The 16836-nt window shown below is 51.2% G+C and overlaps 7 protein-coding genes across 7 annotated transcripts; 3 read left to right on the forward strand and 4 right to left on the reverse strand.

Annotated features, from left to right (window-relative positions):
• Positions 1 to 2457: 2457 nt before the first annotated feature.
• On the reverse strand, positions 2458 to 3066 carry AUEXF2481DRAFT_37885 (uncharacterized protein; the record flags this gene model as incomplete). Its single annotated transcript, XM_013490428.1, has 1 exon — positions 2458 to 3066. A coding segment is annotated over exon 1 (185 nt), but the record flags the coding sequence as incomplete, so codon positions are not given.
• A 443-nt stretch (positions 3067 to 3509) lies between these two features.
• Positions 3510 to 4445, forward strand: AUEXF2481DRAFT_27613 (uncharacterized protein; the record flags this gene model as incomplete). Its single annotated transcript, XM_013490334.1, has 1 exon — positions 3510 to 4445. One exon carries the CDS (start codon positions 3510 to 3512, stop codon positions 4443 to 4445), a length of 936 nt encoding a protein of 311 aa, XP_013345788.1.
• Positions 4446 to 5338: 893 nt separating this feature from the next.
• On the reverse strand, positions 5339 to 5759 carry AUEXF2481DRAFT_3184 (uncharacterized protein; the record flags this gene model as incomplete). The annotated part of the gene is made up of 4 exons (XM_013490230.1): positions 5339 to 5381; positions 5461 to 5547; positions 5602 to 5660; positions 5724 to 5759. 4 exons carry the CDS (start codon positions 5757 to 5759, stop codon positions 5339 to 5341), a joined length of 225 nt encoding a protein of 74 aa, XP_013345684.1.
• A 254-nt stretch (positions 5760 to 6013) lies between these two features.
• On the forward strand, positions 6014 to 8973 carry AUEXF2481DRAFT_27614 (uncharacterized protein; the record flags this gene model as incomplete). Its single annotated transcript, XM_013490335.1, has 2 exons — positions 6014 to 6447; positions 6498 to 8973. 2 exons carry the CDS (start codon positions 6014 to 6016, stop codon positions 8971 to 8973), a joined length of 2910 nt encoding a protein of 969 aa, XP_013345789.1.
• Positions 8974 to 10414: 1441 nt separating this feature from the next.
• AUEXF2481DRAFT_63572 (uncharacterized protein) lies at positions 10415 to 12201 on the reverse strand (the record flags this gene model as incomplete). The annotated part of the gene is made up of 3 exons (XM_013490502.1): positions 10415 to 11668; positions 11721 to 12036; positions 12089 to 12201. 3 exons carry the CDS (start codon positions 12199 to 12201, stop codon positions 10415 to 10417), a joined length of 1683 nt encoding a protein of 560 aa, XP_013345956.1.
• Positions 12202 to 12794: 593 nt separating this feature from the next.
• Positions 12795 to 14430, forward strand: AUEXF2481DRAFT_87137 (uncharacterized protein; the record flags this gene model as incomplete). The annotated part of the gene is made up of 4 exons (XM_013490544.1): positions 12795 to 13428; positions 13480 to 14162; positions 14214 to 14302; positions 14353 to 14430. Exons 1-4 carry the CDS (start codon positions 13148 to 13150, stop codon positions 14428 to 14430), a joined length of 1131 nt encoding a protein of 376 aa, XP_013345998.1. The 5' UTR covers positions 12795 to 13147.
• A 460-nt stretch (positions 14431 to 14890) lies between these two features.
• On the reverse strand, positions 14891 to 15691 carry AUEXF2481DRAFT_27617 (uncharacterized protein; the record flags this gene model as incomplete). Its single annotated transcript, XM_013490336.1, has 3 exons — positions 14891 to 15209; positions 15250 to 15301; positions 15325 to 15691. 3 exons carry the CDS (start codon positions 15689 to 15691, stop codon positions 14891 to 14893), a joined length of 738 nt encoding a protein of 245 aa, XP_013345790.1.
• Positions 15692 to 16836: the final 1145 nt, after the last annotated feature.

Here is a 16836-nt window from a genome sequence, read left to right on the forward strand (position 1 = left end):
ACTAAGCTGCCGCTGGCGATCGAAGAAGCCATCACGGAAGCTTGCGAGGTCACGGTCTGAACGCGGATTGATTCGATGGTAGAGTTCACGGTTAGCACCTTGGATGAGATCGAAGGATGTGAACTAATGAGACTCTCCAAAGGCTGGAGCGGGAAGACATATGTTGATGACATGGACTTCAAGCTCGAGGTATCAGAGGTGCAAGATAACAGGTCACCACACCTTCGAGAACTTGTAACAACCACAGGTATAGCATAAGTACTCATGGCTTTCGACCTGGTCGTCGAAGTCAACTTGGCTGTGTCAGGGGAAGTATGAGCATTCGTTGAAGAGATCTTCAAGATAGAAGAAGCGCGAATAGCACTCGATTTCTCACTGGATACTGGCAATGTATTTCGCGAAGAAGTCTTGCTTGATGAAAAGCGAGAGAAGGAGGCGCGAGTACCTGTGTGCTTGCTTGAGATATCAGGCAAATGGCCCTTGGTCGATACCTGGGAGGCGCTGGAAGGGCTGCCATATACCGAGCTCTTACTAGAGGTCCTTTGACCAGAGTTTTGAGATACTCCCGAGCTCGAGCGAGTGCCAGACTTCGTAGAGCTGGAGATGGGTTTCGTAAGGTTATCAATGTCTCCTGTCGATTTGACGATGGTTTTGCTGATGCCCGAGTTTTCTCGGGCAGAGCTAGCAATCCCTCTGCTAGAGCTGATCGTTCTCTTACTTGAAGTTGAGATCGTCTTGCTAGAGCGTGAGAGTGATCTAAATGAGCTCGAAAACCTTCCATCTGAGATAAAAGTTGCCTTCGTTGAGCCTGAGACGTTTCTGATCAAACTCGAAGACCGCTTGGTGGTACCTGGAACCTTTCTGGTGGGGCTCGATACTCGCTTAGTGGAGGTGTAAGCTTGGCTTCTAGAGCTTCCCAATATGGGACCTCTAGTTTTCCTTGTAATCCTTGTTGAGGAAGGGACATTCTTGAGTGAACTCGTTGACTGGCCTTTTGTCTTGAGGCCATCCACAAAAGATGATCTACGAGCGGAGCTCGAGATTATCTTGCTTGAGCCGAAGTTTGTCTTCGATGTCAGGGACTTTCCCAAGATTGTACTCATACTTCGAAATGGTGCTTTCGAACTGGACGTTCCCTTGGCGGAAGGGACATTTCCTTTGGTTGAACTTCTTTCCTTGGATGAACCTGTGCTCCTGGTTGCACTCGTCTTCTTGGATGCGCTTGTCTTCTTGGTCGCGCTCATGTTCTTGGCTGAAGTCGTCTTCTTGCTTGACGTCGGCCTTCTAGTCGAAGTCGTCCTCTTGGCGGAACTCTTAGAATTCGTGGTTGCACTCGTCTTCTTGATCTGGCTTGTTTTCTTAAACGAAGTTTTGATATCACTCCTACTTGATGAGAATTTACTAGGAACTCTCGGCAAAGCTCTGCTTGAGGCTCTCGTCGACTGGCACAACTGTTTTATCTTCGTGAAAGCGACATCAACTGTGGGCGTGGAAGGATCCAGATCGTCCATAAGCTCATCACCCAATTCCAGATTCGAGGTAACTCCTGGAGGCCAATCATCTTGATGTACTCGAATTTCCAGTTTCGGGACGTGATCACTTTCTGACTGCACCGGCTTTTTCGTGTCAGGCATGGAGGCTCCAGTTTCGTCTGCAAAAGTCGATTTCTTGGTCCAGGGTTCTTCCACGTTGAGATGCCCCTCAATGGATGATTGCGCAGTAATTCGGCTTGATTCTGTCGACGCATTCTGACCGACAGCTCCTGGGAACGACCGCAGTGCAACAACACCAGATAGAAATGCGCTGTAGAAGCGCATCGAGCATAGACGATAGACGATAGCAGTAGTAGAAAAGATCAGCGAGAAAGCGAATGTTGCTAAAAGTTTGTAGGAGCACGAAACACTATGGCAATGCTGGGCTCAATCTTTGAAAACATTGGGTTACTACGAGATTGACTCGAGACAACCACCACAGGCGAATACTGCATTCAGTACGGTCTCGACTCACTGTGGACCACGAGCTAGATCTTTTCAGAAACCAGGACGGCATCGGTAATGAAATGGGTGTATCGTAGTTCCCTGAGCGCAGATCTATCTTGTGAGGCTGAAACTCATTGACACAGCAACAGGTATTGATCAGACACCGATAGGACAGAAGAACAACGGCGGAAGGATCCTTGGGCGCGACTCACCAGAGACATTCCAGCGACCGTTCCAGCGACCGCTCCGAACTAGAGTATATCTCAGAGGGAGCCGCTGAGAATGGAGATGGCGACTCGACTGTAACATCAATTCATTTTCCGTGATGATCCATAGATTGGGCCCTGGTGAGATACAACTATGAGGCTTGGGGACATGTCCGTGATTGCCCGATATGTGATCAGTATAGATGGCCGTTAAATCTCCAGGAAGCTCTTAGCTTGAGCGTTAACAAGCAGGATGTACTGCGTGCGCAACGGTGAGATGTACAATGCTACATAAGTCAATGTGCATTGATGGAGGTCCGTTGATGTCCGAGAATGAAGGGCTTTTCTTCATAACAGCATTACCATTCTTTGGTCACACTTCCGCATTATCTTACGGGCAACCTCCAAGCACGTGTATCATCATGGCCATCTGCAGAGCAGGGCATCTGCTGAAGTAGCTTTTAACGATTGCGGTCTGTCCGCGGCAAGGATATATCAATCAACCTCACCCTCCAAGCTGGGTTGAAACGGACTTGGCGTGGATGGCTGGTTTGGATTACACAGTGACGGCAACAGAGGAGGTTGGTCGGACATTGACGGGCGACGAAAGGGTTCGCGGCGAGCTGAGCCTAAAGATCTAGAACCGTGATCGTTTTTGTGGCCGCAACGCTTGACGTGCAGCATTTAAATAAAGACGTTCTACATAGTCCGGAGGAGTGCACAGTGTGAACGAAGACCAAGCAGCGTGATGCGACGCGTCAAAGTGTTCTGCGGGACACGAACGTGGGTGACATTAACTCCGGTGGCAAGTCCGGCTGATGACGATACGACGGAAGGAGGGACACAAGATGGAAGTCAAGTTGAGATGTTGGAGGGCAAGAAGATGTGGTACGGCAGGTGTCAAGAAAGCACTGACCCGCACATGGCGGACCGCAGTAGCCCAATTTGGCCGCGGGGTCAACAAGATCAACAACTTCAGTCGTGATGGAAAGCCTGATTGCAGGAGCAAGACCCTTTCTTCCATCCTGACCAAGGGAATTCTCCCTTCCATCTACTATTCGCTTCTAAAGGCGCCGCTTGGGCGATGGCCGCTTGTCGAATCTTGCTGGGGCTTATCCACTGTGTTTAGAGACCCCAAACTAACCACCCGGCACGACTCATCACAAGCGTGGTGAGAGCATCTCACAGGGCCACCAACGACCCTGTTTGTCGCGGCTTTACTGGCGCAAAAGGGATCCCATCAAGCGCCCACCTAGCGATACACGCGCACTCCTTTGTCTTCTTCCCTTCTTTCTTGTTAACCTGTTCCATAATCCGACGAGTCATGCCGGCGCCTTCGACCTCACTAGAGGCCAAGCTGGTCGTGCTGGGCTCACAGAACGTAGGCAAGACCTCGTTAGTCCACCGCTTTGTCCATCAGTCCTTTCTCCCTCCCAGCACTCCTTCCACTGTCGGGGCCTCCTTCTTGACCACACGCGTGCACGATCCCGAAACAGACACGGACATCCGTCTACAAATCTGGGATACTGCCGGCCAGGAACGCTTCCGCAGCATCAGCAAACTGTATTATCGAGGCGCCCATGCTGCCGTCTTGTGCTACGACATCACAAGCAAGAAGAGTTTCGAAGAGATGGGCGTATGGCTGAGAGAGCTGCGAGACAAGGCTGGCTGGGGCGATGCTGACGACTTGATCCTGCATGTTGTAGGCACGAAGAGTGATGTCGTTGCAGAGGATCCGTCTAAGCGCGAAGTCCCGTTTGAGCGTTGTATAGGCTATGTCGCCGAGCAACTCTACCCAGACCACGTCGTTCCTGGCAGTGCTCGTCCTTCAAGCGCCATGCATAGTTCACCTCCCAGCAACGGTAATCTTGCCGCCATGGCTTCTCCACACAGCAATAGAAGCAGTGGTTTCTGGGGCCAAGAGCATATCTGGGACTGCTGTCACGAGATCAGCGCAAAGGATGGTGAAGGCATAGAGGAAATGTTCCGCGTCATCACACGCAAGCTTGTCGAGCAACACCAGCGTAAAATCGACCAGCAGCGAACGATCGAGGCCACCATGGGCCGAACCCCTTTCACCGATGGCGGCCAGAGCTATTTCGACCTTCCAAATGGCGGTACTGGCAGTTTCCGGGTCGGCCATGGCGATAAACGACGAAGCTGGCTCGGCTTTCCTGGTACGCCCGGTGTGCCTAGTGGTACATCCGAGACTGGCGAAAGCGAAGTCAACATCAACCCCAAGAAAGGTCGTTGCTGCTAAATAACCCATCTTCTACGACACACTGGTACCATTCTACATTCACATCCACACCTCTACAGCCATCCGCACAATACCCTCCATTCACCACAAGCCCCCTTTTTGATACGAACCACGCGAGCCCCCATCTCAGGCTGTATCTCTTCTATCAGACTGCCGGACACCATTCTGTTTCCTTTTGATAGCGCTTTCCCACGTTACACTTTTTCAATATGCTGTTATGCATGCACGGCGTTTACGAGTCAGATATGTACGATATGCGAATGATCTGGGCATTTTCCCTTTTGTTTATTGCAGGCGGCATCAAGTCATAGTTTGCGCATTTTGACGAGCGGGTTTTCGTGCTAGTAAGTTTTCAATGCATTCAAGTCGTTTTGGGTTCAAGAACAGGCTTCTCCATTTTCGTATGTCTCGTTGAACAAGGCTGTGATAGTGCGCGATACTTCCTTGCTCAGGCCATGATTAATGAATGATTGCGTGCACCATTGTTGATATATGAAGCGGAGCCAAGTGACCATCATCATACAGCACAAGGTATTCGTCGTGTGCAAGTCCCTAGTCGAGACGTGCTGAGCTTTATTCAGTGCCAGGCAGAGCATGTTACAAAGTAGGGCTTGAGAAAGAGTTGCAAGCGGAGCAGAAGGTTCCAGATCAGAATCACACGGGTATCATTTCGTGTTGTAAGTTTGAGTGATTCTTCAGATAGCCTTGTTCAGCTGCAGGCTTTTTGTTCATGCGTGTGCTCTTCCACTCTTTGTCCGTCCGTCGACTTTTCGTAATTTTCGACCGAAGCACCAACTTCTCCAGTTCTCGAAAGAAGGCGCCCGAAACTCCATGCTTTGATTTGACCCAATAACGCCGGTATGTTTGTATGCAAGAGGTGTGGTTGTGAGAGATTAGACGCGCTGTCTGATGATGTCGCGCTCGTTGGGGTTGTAGCTGATGGAGTGTGTCAGTGGGACAGCGATTGGACAATTCAAGGGCGAGAGCGAGTGCGAGTGCGAGTGCGAGTGCGTACCGGAGCAACTTCTCGATGAGGTCGACGTGGGTCATGAGCATACGGCGGCAGCAGTAGCGTGTGAGGCCGAGCTTGTCCATGGCGTCACTGCGAAACGAGTCAGAGTGGGTGTTGGGTGGTCGCGAGTGGGCGCAAACTCACCCATCAGGCATGCCATCGTCCAAAAGGGCCATGTAACGTTCCCAGAGGTCGGCGACAACCTGGCCATCAAGTCAGCGCGTGCGGAGCGGAGGAGAGGCGGAGCAGCCAGCGCTCCAACGCACCTTGCCACAGGAGAAACAGCGGATGGGGATGATCATGTTGTGTGTTGGGCTGCGCGTATCAAGCGGGGATGGGGGATGAAAAGTGGGTGTATGCGATGCTCGAGGCGACGACAGAGATGGTCGAGGGAACAATACAATCGCAAAGGCCGGGACCTCGTCAATCGCAAAAAGCAGCGCCAAGAGTCTAGCGTCAGGAATTTCTGGTCCAAGTCGTTCTCCGGCGTCCGCAACGCGATCACCCTCTTTTTTTCAGAGGCCGGCGAGAAACATACAAATCTCGCAATCACAACATGTCAGACACACAATTGAAGAGGAAGCGCTCTCAGCGTGACAAGGCCCCTGCGACCGCCTTGCCCAAGCGTCAGAAGAGCGACCATCTGGACGTCGACAAGGCCGCAAGCACCCCCAAGCCCGTCAAGACGCAATCACCAACCTCTACACCAAAGACTCAGATCAAGGACCAGGTCGCCACACCGACTGTCTCGTTACCGCCAACTGTCGGCGAGACCGATATCAACGCCCTCCAAGTAGCTACAACTCCCGGTCAAGGAAAGAAGAATACGAGGCGAAGCAGAAGGAAGGGCACCGATCGCGTCGCTGTCGACGAGGCCCAAGTCGTCGAGAAGCCGCAGGTCAAGCTTGAGGGCAGATCGCCATGGTCGCTGTCAAAACCTCTGGGAGGGAGATTTGTCTTGCAGGACCCCATCTTTGCCCAAGACGAGAGGTATGCCGAACCGCCGCTGATCTTCTGCGATACCTTCTAATCCATTACAGCTGCATCTTCGCCTCAAATGGCCGTGAAATCGACGTCCTGTCAATTGCCACATCGCTGGTCGAGAGGAAATTGCCCGGACCCGATCACTCTGCCACTGCTTTCGCCCTGTCGCTCGCCGATGAGGAGGAGTTGTATATTGCTTCATCCACGGGACGTGTCCAGCGCTGGAACTGGATCACTGGTACGCCTGTAAACGACGACATCAAATTCGAGGGGGTCGTTTCTGCTCTGGCTGTTGCACCATCAACCGATGCCTCACAAGACACCCTGTACGCAATCTGCCACAAATCCGGAAGCTGGAATATTGTTTCTGGAGACCGCTCTATCTACACATCCAAAGACTCTCTGAGCCATCTCCGTGTCGAGGGTGACTTCGTTGTGGCTGCCACCTCTGCCAAATTGGTCGTTGGAAAGCGCGTTCCCTCCGATACCACTCGTTACGACTTTGTTGAAATCACAGTCTCCGCTGGTGTAACAAGTCTCGAATGCAGAATGGAATCGAGCGAGTCAAAGAAGAAGGCCAAGACAGAAAACCTCTCTGTCGCTGTAGGAAATGTTTCTGGTGAAATCTTCCTGTACGAGAACGTGTACCCCTCCGACAAGAATATCGAATCTTTGACCCCTCGCACTCTCCATTGGCATCGCGAGGCAGTCGCGACCGTCAAGTGGTCCAAGGATGGAACTTATCTCATTTCCGGTGGCAGAGAAACTGTTCTCGTGCTCTGGCAGTTGTCTACCGGCAAGAAGCAATTCCTTCCTCATTTGACTGCCGAAATTGAGTGCTTGACTGTTTCTCCCAACGGAGCATCATACGCAATTCAACTGGCCGACAATTCCGTCATGGTCCTATCTACTACCGAGCTCAAGCCTGTCGCAAACTTCGCTGGACTGCAGGCTCAGTCGTGCGTTGACAAGAACACAAGTGCTCAAGTCGACACTGAGAAGAGCTTTTTGCGCGCCGCTGCTGCTACTCTGAACCCACTCTCGCCCGATCAACTTATACTCTCTGTTCCTTCCTCAACAAACGAGACCTCCCAGCACACATCTGCCGCCGCTCCTCGACCTTTCCTTCAGACTTACGATATCTCCAACGACCGCCACATCTCTCGCCAGGCTTTAACCCGCAATATGGTCACTGACTACAACAAGGGTCCCGAGGGCAACCGTATCAAGGTTCCTGATGTGACTTCCTTGCAAATCAGCCACGATGGACAATGGCTCGCCACAGCTGAACACTGGTCACCTCCTTACCCAGATGTTGAGCATTTGGCTGCTGACAAGTCCTCCAACGACGATCAACGCCTCTTCCGCCGCGAGGTCTACCTCAAGATCTGGCGCTGGGACTCCGAGCGCAATCTCTGGGCTTTGGAAACAAGAATCGACAGTCCTCACCAGCTCGGTGATGATGCTCAGCCTGGCCGTGTTCTGAACCTCGTTGCTGACCCAGTTGAGGTCGGATTTGCGACTGTAGGCGAGGACAGCTGTGTTCGCATCTGGAAACCCAAGACTCGCCTTCGCAACGGCATTGTCGTTCGTGGTACCAAGGCCGAAGGTCTCGTTGACTGGACGTGCCGCCACTCTATTCCCCTGGATCGCAGTGTTGAGCTGGCTGAGATACCCGATCAGCCCCGCCTTCTGCCTCCTCCCACGGGTGCTGCACTCGCCTATTCTGAAGACGGCTCCACTTTGGCTGTCTCTCAGGCCTTCGAGCAAGCTACTGAAACACCCACTGTTCACTTCATCAACGCTGTGGATGGCGCAACCGAGCAAGCTCGTTCTGGCTTCTTCACAGGCACCGTTCGCGCCCTCGCATTCCTCGACCGCCACCTCATCGTTCTCGCCGACCAGACCATCGCAGTCTGGGATATCGTGGATGAGACTCAACTCTATTGTATCAACCTTGACCGCGCCGCTCGCTTCGGCGCTTCTCTTCTTACCACAAATCCTGACGAAAGGACTTTCGCTGTGTCAGTAAGGTCAAAGGGCGGTGTTTCTCGTGTTCAAATTTTCAGCCCTACCAGCTCAGCTCCCCAATTCAATCAAAGCTTGCCTTACCCTGCGTCAGCCGTTTTGGCAGCAAAGGGCAGAAGAGGCTACAAGGTGTTGACCACCGCTGCCGAGGTCTTCACACTTAGTCCCCGTCCTGCTGCTCCTTCTATGGCCGGCGTACGCACACGACGTGGTAAGCGCTCAGGAGGTGCTGCTCTCTCCACAATCGCTACATCCGTTGCGGCGCCCGTCTCGACGTCATCTCTCGAAGCCTCAGAAGACGTCGAAATGTCAGAAGAGCAAGCGGATGTGTACCTTCTTGAGAACGACGAAGAAGCAGATAAGCCGGTCGTTAGACCCGAGCAGTTGGCTCAGGTCTTTGACAGAGACAACATTGCACTCATGCCCGTCAGCGAGATGTTCAATGCTGTGGTGGGATTGTTCGCCAGGAAACCCAGAGGTGTCCCTGTGCAGGCCGCCGCATAGAGATGATGGCTTCATGCACTATTTGTGAATAGAGTCTCCTTCGTATCAGAATACCCCTTGTCACATCCACATCTAAATTCAGGATCTCTGATCCTCTTCACGTTGATACATGCGGGTTGCGAATGATGTGTAGACTAGCGAAGCAATGAGTATGTGTGTCCATCAGACCGTGATCAGTGAAGCAAGCAGGGGTGCACGCGACCATCTACACACACGGTACGGGAAGATTAGACTGAGGGTCACTACGATCCCATTGGAGCGCACAAAGAGCAAGATTCGGTCAATGGTCTTCGGATTGTGTCTTTTGGATGTGGGCAGGTGCGCATTGCAAGATATAACGCCAGACCAGATATTGATTGCACTCAAGACAACTGACAGAAGAAGATGCTCGACATCCGAAGCTGCGAGTTGCGACCTAACTGTGTCTTCATCGTCGGAGCCGATTAGTCTGTCATCTGCACCAACATCAACTACGCTTTCACCAGCCTCGATGCAGCCACAAGCAACTGAGAGGGACGGAAAGATCAGGAAAGAGTGCGCCAGAGAGGTTGTGGCTGCTCAAGCAGCTTTGAGAGCAGAGGAGCTTCCAGTCGTCGTATCCACGCCTCTCATCGGTGACTCAATGCCCTCGGATTTGGACCAAGAATAGTCAAATCACGAAGATGTTCTATGTAGCCATACCAAAGTTTTCGAGCATACTTCGGTCCACCTTGACTCTTTGCGAGAGTAACTTACAGACTATTCTTGTCGTGACTACATACTCAAATTCTCCTGATTTTGATCCTCGCAAGGCGATCACTAATGGTCACATCTTGGTGGTGGTCCAAGAGGAGATGTCAACGTTTGCGAGGACGGTTCGGTCCACACCAAATCTTCGCAAGAGGACTTTCTCATCTCTTCTCACCGAAACTGCGTTCTCAGATTCTCTCCGTCTTCGAACCTCGCATAGGTAGCTCGAGATCAAATTTCTGTGGTGGTTCGCGTAGTTGTGTAAATCTTTGCGAGCACATCCCGGTTCACCTTGCCACTTTACGAGAGTACAAGGTCGACCCTTCACAGCACAGAAATCTGAGAAAGCCCGATTGATTACGAAGCTATTCGGGACATATCTCATTGCGGTCAGCACCTTCTCTGCAGATGTGCAACGAGCCATCTGGCTCAAGCTCATATGCGCGGTCCATAACGCTGCCCAAAACGCCAGTTGAGCACACACCAACCTTGCCCAAGTCTACTCCTTCGCCGCTACTTAGGCTAACCACACTATCTGAGGCGTGATGTTTCTAGTGGCTGTATCAAAGCGCAACAATTTCCAAGGAGAGAGGGAAACGGCGTGGCGCTTCCCAGACTACATCGTGTCGTCGACATATCTTTTCACTATACACGGAAGCTTCGCCAAACTGGAAAACGTTAAATTACAAGCGCGACGGAATCTAGTATCCTCCTATCTAAGCTCCTTGACATCCTCTTGAACGATCTTGGAAACACCGTCCACATTATCGCCCCAAGTCTCTGATGGCATTCCTTCAAGCACCTCGGCCCTCTCCTCTGGTCTCACATAGTCCTTCGGCTCGTGCCATTCACTCAACGGCATGACCAACGCCGGCGGGGAGAAGTAGCAACATGCCCAGTACACACCAAAGCTCAGGATCAATCCGATCTCGTAGGCGAAATAGTAAGCTTTTGTGACGCCTGCAGGTGCCGAAACTCCCATGTTATTGAGGAAGCCGTAGAAATTCGGGGCGATGCCGACAACATACGCCACGTACGCACGCCAGTTCCAACCGTGGAAGTAGTGGTATACGCCATCCTTGTCGCTGGTGTAGAGATCATCGATCTTCAGGTAGCCACGAGAGATGATGTAGTAGTGGCAGAGAAGAATGCCGGTGATTGCGGAGAGAAAGATTTGGTACGAGGCGAGGAAAGAGATGAAGACTCCTGCTGAGCCAAGGAGATACCAGGGATTGATGACGAAGGAGACAGCGGCACAGATGAAGAAACCTTTACGTACTGTGAGGTACTTGGGGAAAAGTGCAGCAATATCGTTTCCGGCGGGTAGAGAGTTCTCAAAGATCGACGAGAAGATGGCCGAGTAACCAAAGCAAGCGGCGATGAAAAAGCAGCCTGCACGATTCGCAGAACTGTATTCAGTGGTCTGAAGCATGTCGAGGAAGGTGAGGGGGTTCCAGATGACCTCGCCGTAGATCGCTTGAGACGCCGATGCCACGAGGTTACCGACAATGCAAACAATGAAGTTACTCAGGGGGAATCCAGCAAGGTTTCCCAGGATTACATCGTTGGGTCTACGAGCATAACGTTGGAAATCAGCTGCGTTGGATGCGAAAGTCGCACAGTTTGCCGCACCCAGAAAGAAGAAGCGGACGAGTAGCCACTTTCTCTCGGATCCAGTTGCCGTGCCTCCTTGGTGTGCAATAGCTCCAACACCACCAGCTTTTGTCAGGGTCCATGCGCACATGGCAATTGCTGAGACGACGAAGACGAAGAGCTTGGCGTATATTAGCCCTCGCATCTTGGGCACTGGAATAACGAGGAAGAGGCAGGTGATGAGCCAGAAAATTATGCATCCTATGAATTCGCCTGAGCCAATAGATGAGCCCTCTCCCATGATGTTCCTGAGATCGGCGATCTTCGGTGTCAGAGCGTGGAGCATCACGTAGATACATTGACCTCCTTGGACCTTCAGCAGCGTTAGCAAGAGTTGGGTCGAAGCACTTTGTGTTTTCACCTACTCCGTTGACTCCGTTCCAGACAATGGCCATCACAGCACGATTGAAAGTTGGCCACCAGGCACCAAAGACTCCGAAAGCCGCTCTGTTCAAGACTGGGAAACCGACGTGGTACTTCGCTCCAGCGCGGCCATTAAACACAATCACGATGGCGATCAGGATCTGTCCTCCTAGAGCAGTTGCGACAGACTCCCACATGCTCAAGCCGAGAGCTTGGGCTGACGATGCTGCATACCAATTCGAGACGGTGGCTACTGCACTGAACCAGAACGTGAGGTACGCTGGCATACCCCATGTTCGATCAGCGAGCTTGAGTGGTCTAATTGTTGTTTAGCAAGAATTTCATCCGCTCTCTGTTAGATATGCCGCACCTGATATCGTCATTGTCGAGCCAGATGTCATGTCCTTTGACCTCCTCGGTGCCTGCTGCACGAAGATGAGGCTTAGGGATGCCATTGCGTAGTCTGTTCACAAGTCCTGACATGTCGAAATATAGAGACGACAAACAAAAACAAGAGCTGTGAATAACATCAATCTGCACAAGGCACGCGAATCAATTAATAGACATTCCGACCATCCATGTCGGCATTCAGCCCTCGCTTCTCTTATCTTTAATCCGAAAAGAGCAGCATTCGAGACAAAACGCCTATCGCTCGAACCGGTTGAAGATGTGAGTGCCGAGAGTTTGGCACAGCATAGTTACAGATAGGCAAGGCCGATCGGTAGACCACCTAGTAGTCGCAGCCATTTGCGGATATTGTTTGTCCAACACGGTTGAACATGCGAGGTCTCGAGAGTCCAACCATGCCTCTGACTTGCCTGAGTTCATCTCTTCACTGTTCTAACGGCGAGCGATAAATTACCATATCTTGACGAGAGACGCTGTTTGAGATCGTTACTTCGTCCAAAGTCTCCTCACAGCCAAGGAGATGAAGCGAGTTCGTCCTCCTTGACACCTTGGCGAGATAACAGACGGCCCGCGGGCGAGAGCGGGCAGGGCATTGCTTATCTCTCCTTGTTGTTGTACAATTGAGTGCCTAATAGCGGCGAAATATGTGATGACTCGCGGCAGGATGTCAAAATTGATTGTCCAACTGTGGTGCTCCATGAAGGAGATGAGTTGAGAGAGGTTGTTGACTCGGCTGTCGCGTCTCGGTCACGATTTTTGGCCTCGAGACATGATCGCCTATCTTTCCCCTCGCTCTCCACGATTTCTTCGCTGCTCTTTGCCGCTGACCACCTCCTTGACCATGTATTGACTTGGCATGATAAGATGATCAAGCATCAAATATCTGTGACCGTACTCTGTCGATTTCACTGATAGGGCAGTCGCCGCTTTCCGATGAGCCCAAAAGATGCACTGGGTCGCTAGCACTGTACAAAATCCATGACCACACTCCACGATCAACATCGTCCCACCACGCATAGCAATGTCTACCACAACTGTGACCGAAGCTCCTACGAGCTACAAGCTCGAGCTACACACTGCCTACGGTCCAGTGTTCCGTGATGTCTTGAAGGCTGAGCCTCGCGATGCCACAGAGGAAGAAGTGCCCGTAGTCGACCTCGCCGGTCTCTTCAGCAGCCTTGAGAGTCGCAAAGAGATCGCCAAAGCTGTTCGTAACGCTGGCACAAACATGGGTTTCTTCTACATCAAGAATCACGGCATCGAAGAAGAAATTATCGCGAAAGCAAAATCCCAATTTCTCACGTGCGTAAATCTTGCTAGCACCATCTAACCGCATACTGACCCCATGTCTAGTTTCGTCAACCAAGATACAAAAGCCAAAGACCAAGTCTCTCAAGACAAGTCCAAATACTACAATGGCTGGAAGGCTCCTCGTAGCACGAATATCTCCCGTACAGAATCTGTCGACGTAAAGGAGAGTTTCAGCTGGCGTTATCACCCCGAGAACGATCCTGATCATCCCCAACCTCTATCTTCTCTACCAGAAGAAGTGCAGCCATGGATCCGAGGCGAAGACTTTGTCTGGCAGGGAACATCTCACCTCCCTAACTTCAAATCAGATGTATTGACTTATTGGAAATCCTGCCTACAACTTGCTAGACAACTGGTCAAGGTCTTCGCGCTGAGTCTGGATCTGCCCGAAGACTACTTTGACTCGAGAACCACATTCCCTGGTGCTGATGGCGTGATGAACTACTACCCTGTCACCACGGCCGAGGAGACAGCTGCCAATTCAGTAGGCTTGGGCTCGCACACCGATCTTCAGCTGTTTACCCTGCTCTGGCAAGATGAAGTCGGTGGTCTGCAGGTCTTGACAAAGGACGGCCAGTGGATCAAGGCGAAACCAAGACCTGGCACTTTTGTCGTCAACATTGGCGATTTCATGATGAGGCTTTCGAACGACTTTTTCAAGAGTACGGTGCACAGAGTGTACAATCGTGCCCCTGTCGAGAGAGTCTCTATGCCCTTCTTCTTTGGTAAGCCTCTAACCAAAGAAGCCAAATTCGACTAGAAGCTGACATGATTAGGTCTTAACTTCAACTGTGTGGAAGGTGTCATTCCGACATGCACGAGTCCTGAGAACCCTCCCAAGTACGATCCAATCAGCTGTGGTGATGTGAGTAAACTATACTTGAAGGTACTAGTGATTTGCTGATCCTCTCACAGTGGTGCCAACTTCGTTTCAAACTCGAAGCAGAACGTATGGCGAAGATGTTGGCGGAGCGTGAGGCCGCTACAAAGTAGTAGTTACAAGGAAATAATCAAGTCGAGCCTTGTATCTACGTCTAAATGGTAGTGATACGACATACGTCTGACATTACTCGAAGTCATCTTGGCAGGCTTAATTGTTGAACAACATTTGACAGCTTGAAGTCAGAGGTTTGTGCAATGCGAGACTTGTTGCTTGACAGCGAGCGGACCCGAGCCAACTCGTTATGCGCTGATCTATGTTACTCCCATCACCCTCTCCGATGGTGGAGCGCGACAGTGGGCTGTGGCTTTGGAAAGGCACAGTCGCTTTGTAGGTCACGATCGCCCACACGGGGAGTCAACAAAATGACACATCTCCTTGATCAGCGGTAAGGTTCCCAAGGACATTCTGCCTTGAGACAGCTCCGAAAAGGGAGAATGAACGCAGACCAATCCTGAAATAAATGTGATTTGATTCTCAGGGGCATGTAACGCTAAGTGGCAGTGAGCGAATTCAGCAGAACACATCCTTCAAGAAGAGCCCATCAAAAGGCCAGCCCGCTCCAATCGTTACGAGACCAATCGCGGCATCTATCTTGTCCTTGCCCCTCGAAAACATGAAAGCATCTCCTGAACAAAGATCATGCAACATGTCCCATCTCTTGTCGTTGCTTTTGACTTTCCACCTGTCGATGTACGCAGTGAGGCTTTTGATCGTGACTCGGGTGATCATTCTTTCACGAGCGAGTTTCCTCCTGGCGTCAACGCGACGGGAGGCGGCCTGAGCCATAGCCGTATCGCCACATCCAGAATCCACTCGTGGATTAACATTTCTGAACGCAATTATGTAGTATTGCAAGAGGTCCTGCACACACTACGAGCATATGACGACCAGCAAAAAGTCCATTGGCCAACTCCCATGTTTCTGCACGACGACAAGAACATTACCGACTCTGCCAAGCCAGCGGTCATCCGCGATCTCTCCCTGCTCGACATCCAAGGACAAATGTAGCATGGTTGCAGGGTAGTTGGTCATATGGTCGTCTCCTAGTTCAGGAGTCTGCAGGATCGTTGAGGTAAAGTTCATTTGGACGAGGCTTTTGAAAATTGGCGAGGTCGCTCCTTCGGCAAACACAGCGTGGTTTTTGTGGATCCTGACATCCGTGAATGGATAACGGGTATGCATGTACTCGCCCTGGCACAACACCACGATGGCATCGACCATGTCTTCCGCAGGAAACCCTCTTGATGTGACATCTCCTCCCTTGTTTACAAGAGCCTTCAGAAAATCGATGTGCATCCGCACGCGTTGCATATCGAAGTCCACAATAACCCTCACGCCGTCTCGGGTTTCGTATGCGTTGGCAAAGAGTGGACCATTCGCGTGCAGCGGGTACTACCTCTGTCCAGAAGTTGTGTAGATTGTCTGGTATGACTCGGTCTTCTCTTGGCCGGGCTGTTCATACCACATGATGGAGATTGGTGCGGTACTGTCGTCGAGTAGCCAGAACTTGAAGTCCTCTTTGCTGTATTCAGCATTGCATGTGCAAGCGCGAGAATCTTGTCCTTGGATGAGTGAGCCATCTCTGTCATCGACCCACAAGAACGAAGGAGCGCTGGCACTGGGAGAGAATGCGATTATACGGTGATGCGAATTGGAAGGGCGCTTTCCAGCTCTCTCGAGATGCTCACAGACGGTAACGTGGAGGGTCCAATCGCTCTGACGGCACTCTACATCACACTTCTCACAGCGAATGAGGAGATTGAATTCTCCGAATTGAACAGACCATCTCAAAGACATGTCGTGATGAATAAAATTGATGAGATAGTGATGCTGTGTCGAAGGCTGAGGACGGTCAAGATACTTGTGGGATGCTCGACATGAAGGATAGATTGAAGAAGGTGCATTCAGGTTGCCTCCCCACGTGCGAAACACTGTCACATGTGGCTGGCCCAAGGCACGATGATTCCTCGAACTTGGGGCGATGACATCGAGACATCTATTTTGCTCGACTCCCTGCGGTAGCCTTGTCAATCTAGCATATGAATGTACCGTGCTACAGCTCGTCTTTACTCTGACTTCAAGATCGATGAATAGGGGTGTGACAGAGTTCCAAACCGGGGGAGGCGTGTTTATATCGCGACTGCCAAAGTGACCGTGGTGGGTGATAGTTGTTGCGCATTTGTCGGCATCCAATAACTTGAGTAGACTTTTGGTCACAGTCACCACAATGAGAAGAAGTTGACACACCGGGAGAGAAGAGTATGCAAGCACTTGATGTAACAATATGGATCTCGCTGCCTACAGGCGTGCAGTCAAAAACTCAAACTTGTTTGGAGGTCACGACTTTCTCTGATGCTGATTGAAGACGCAGCTTCTTGATCACAACTTCCTGACAGAATGGGCAAGAGCAACTACTGATCACAGTGCATGATTAAAGAATTGTTGTGTAAGAATGT

The sequence above is a fragment of the Aureobasidium subglaciale genome, assembly GCF_000721755.1.
Source record: "Aureobasidium subglaciale EXF-2481 unplaced genomic scaffold scaffold_5, whole genome shotgun sequence".
Lineage (NCBI taxonomy): Eukaryota > Fungi > Ascomycota > Dothideomycetes > Dothideales > Saccotheciaceae > Aureobasidium > Aureobasidium subglaciale.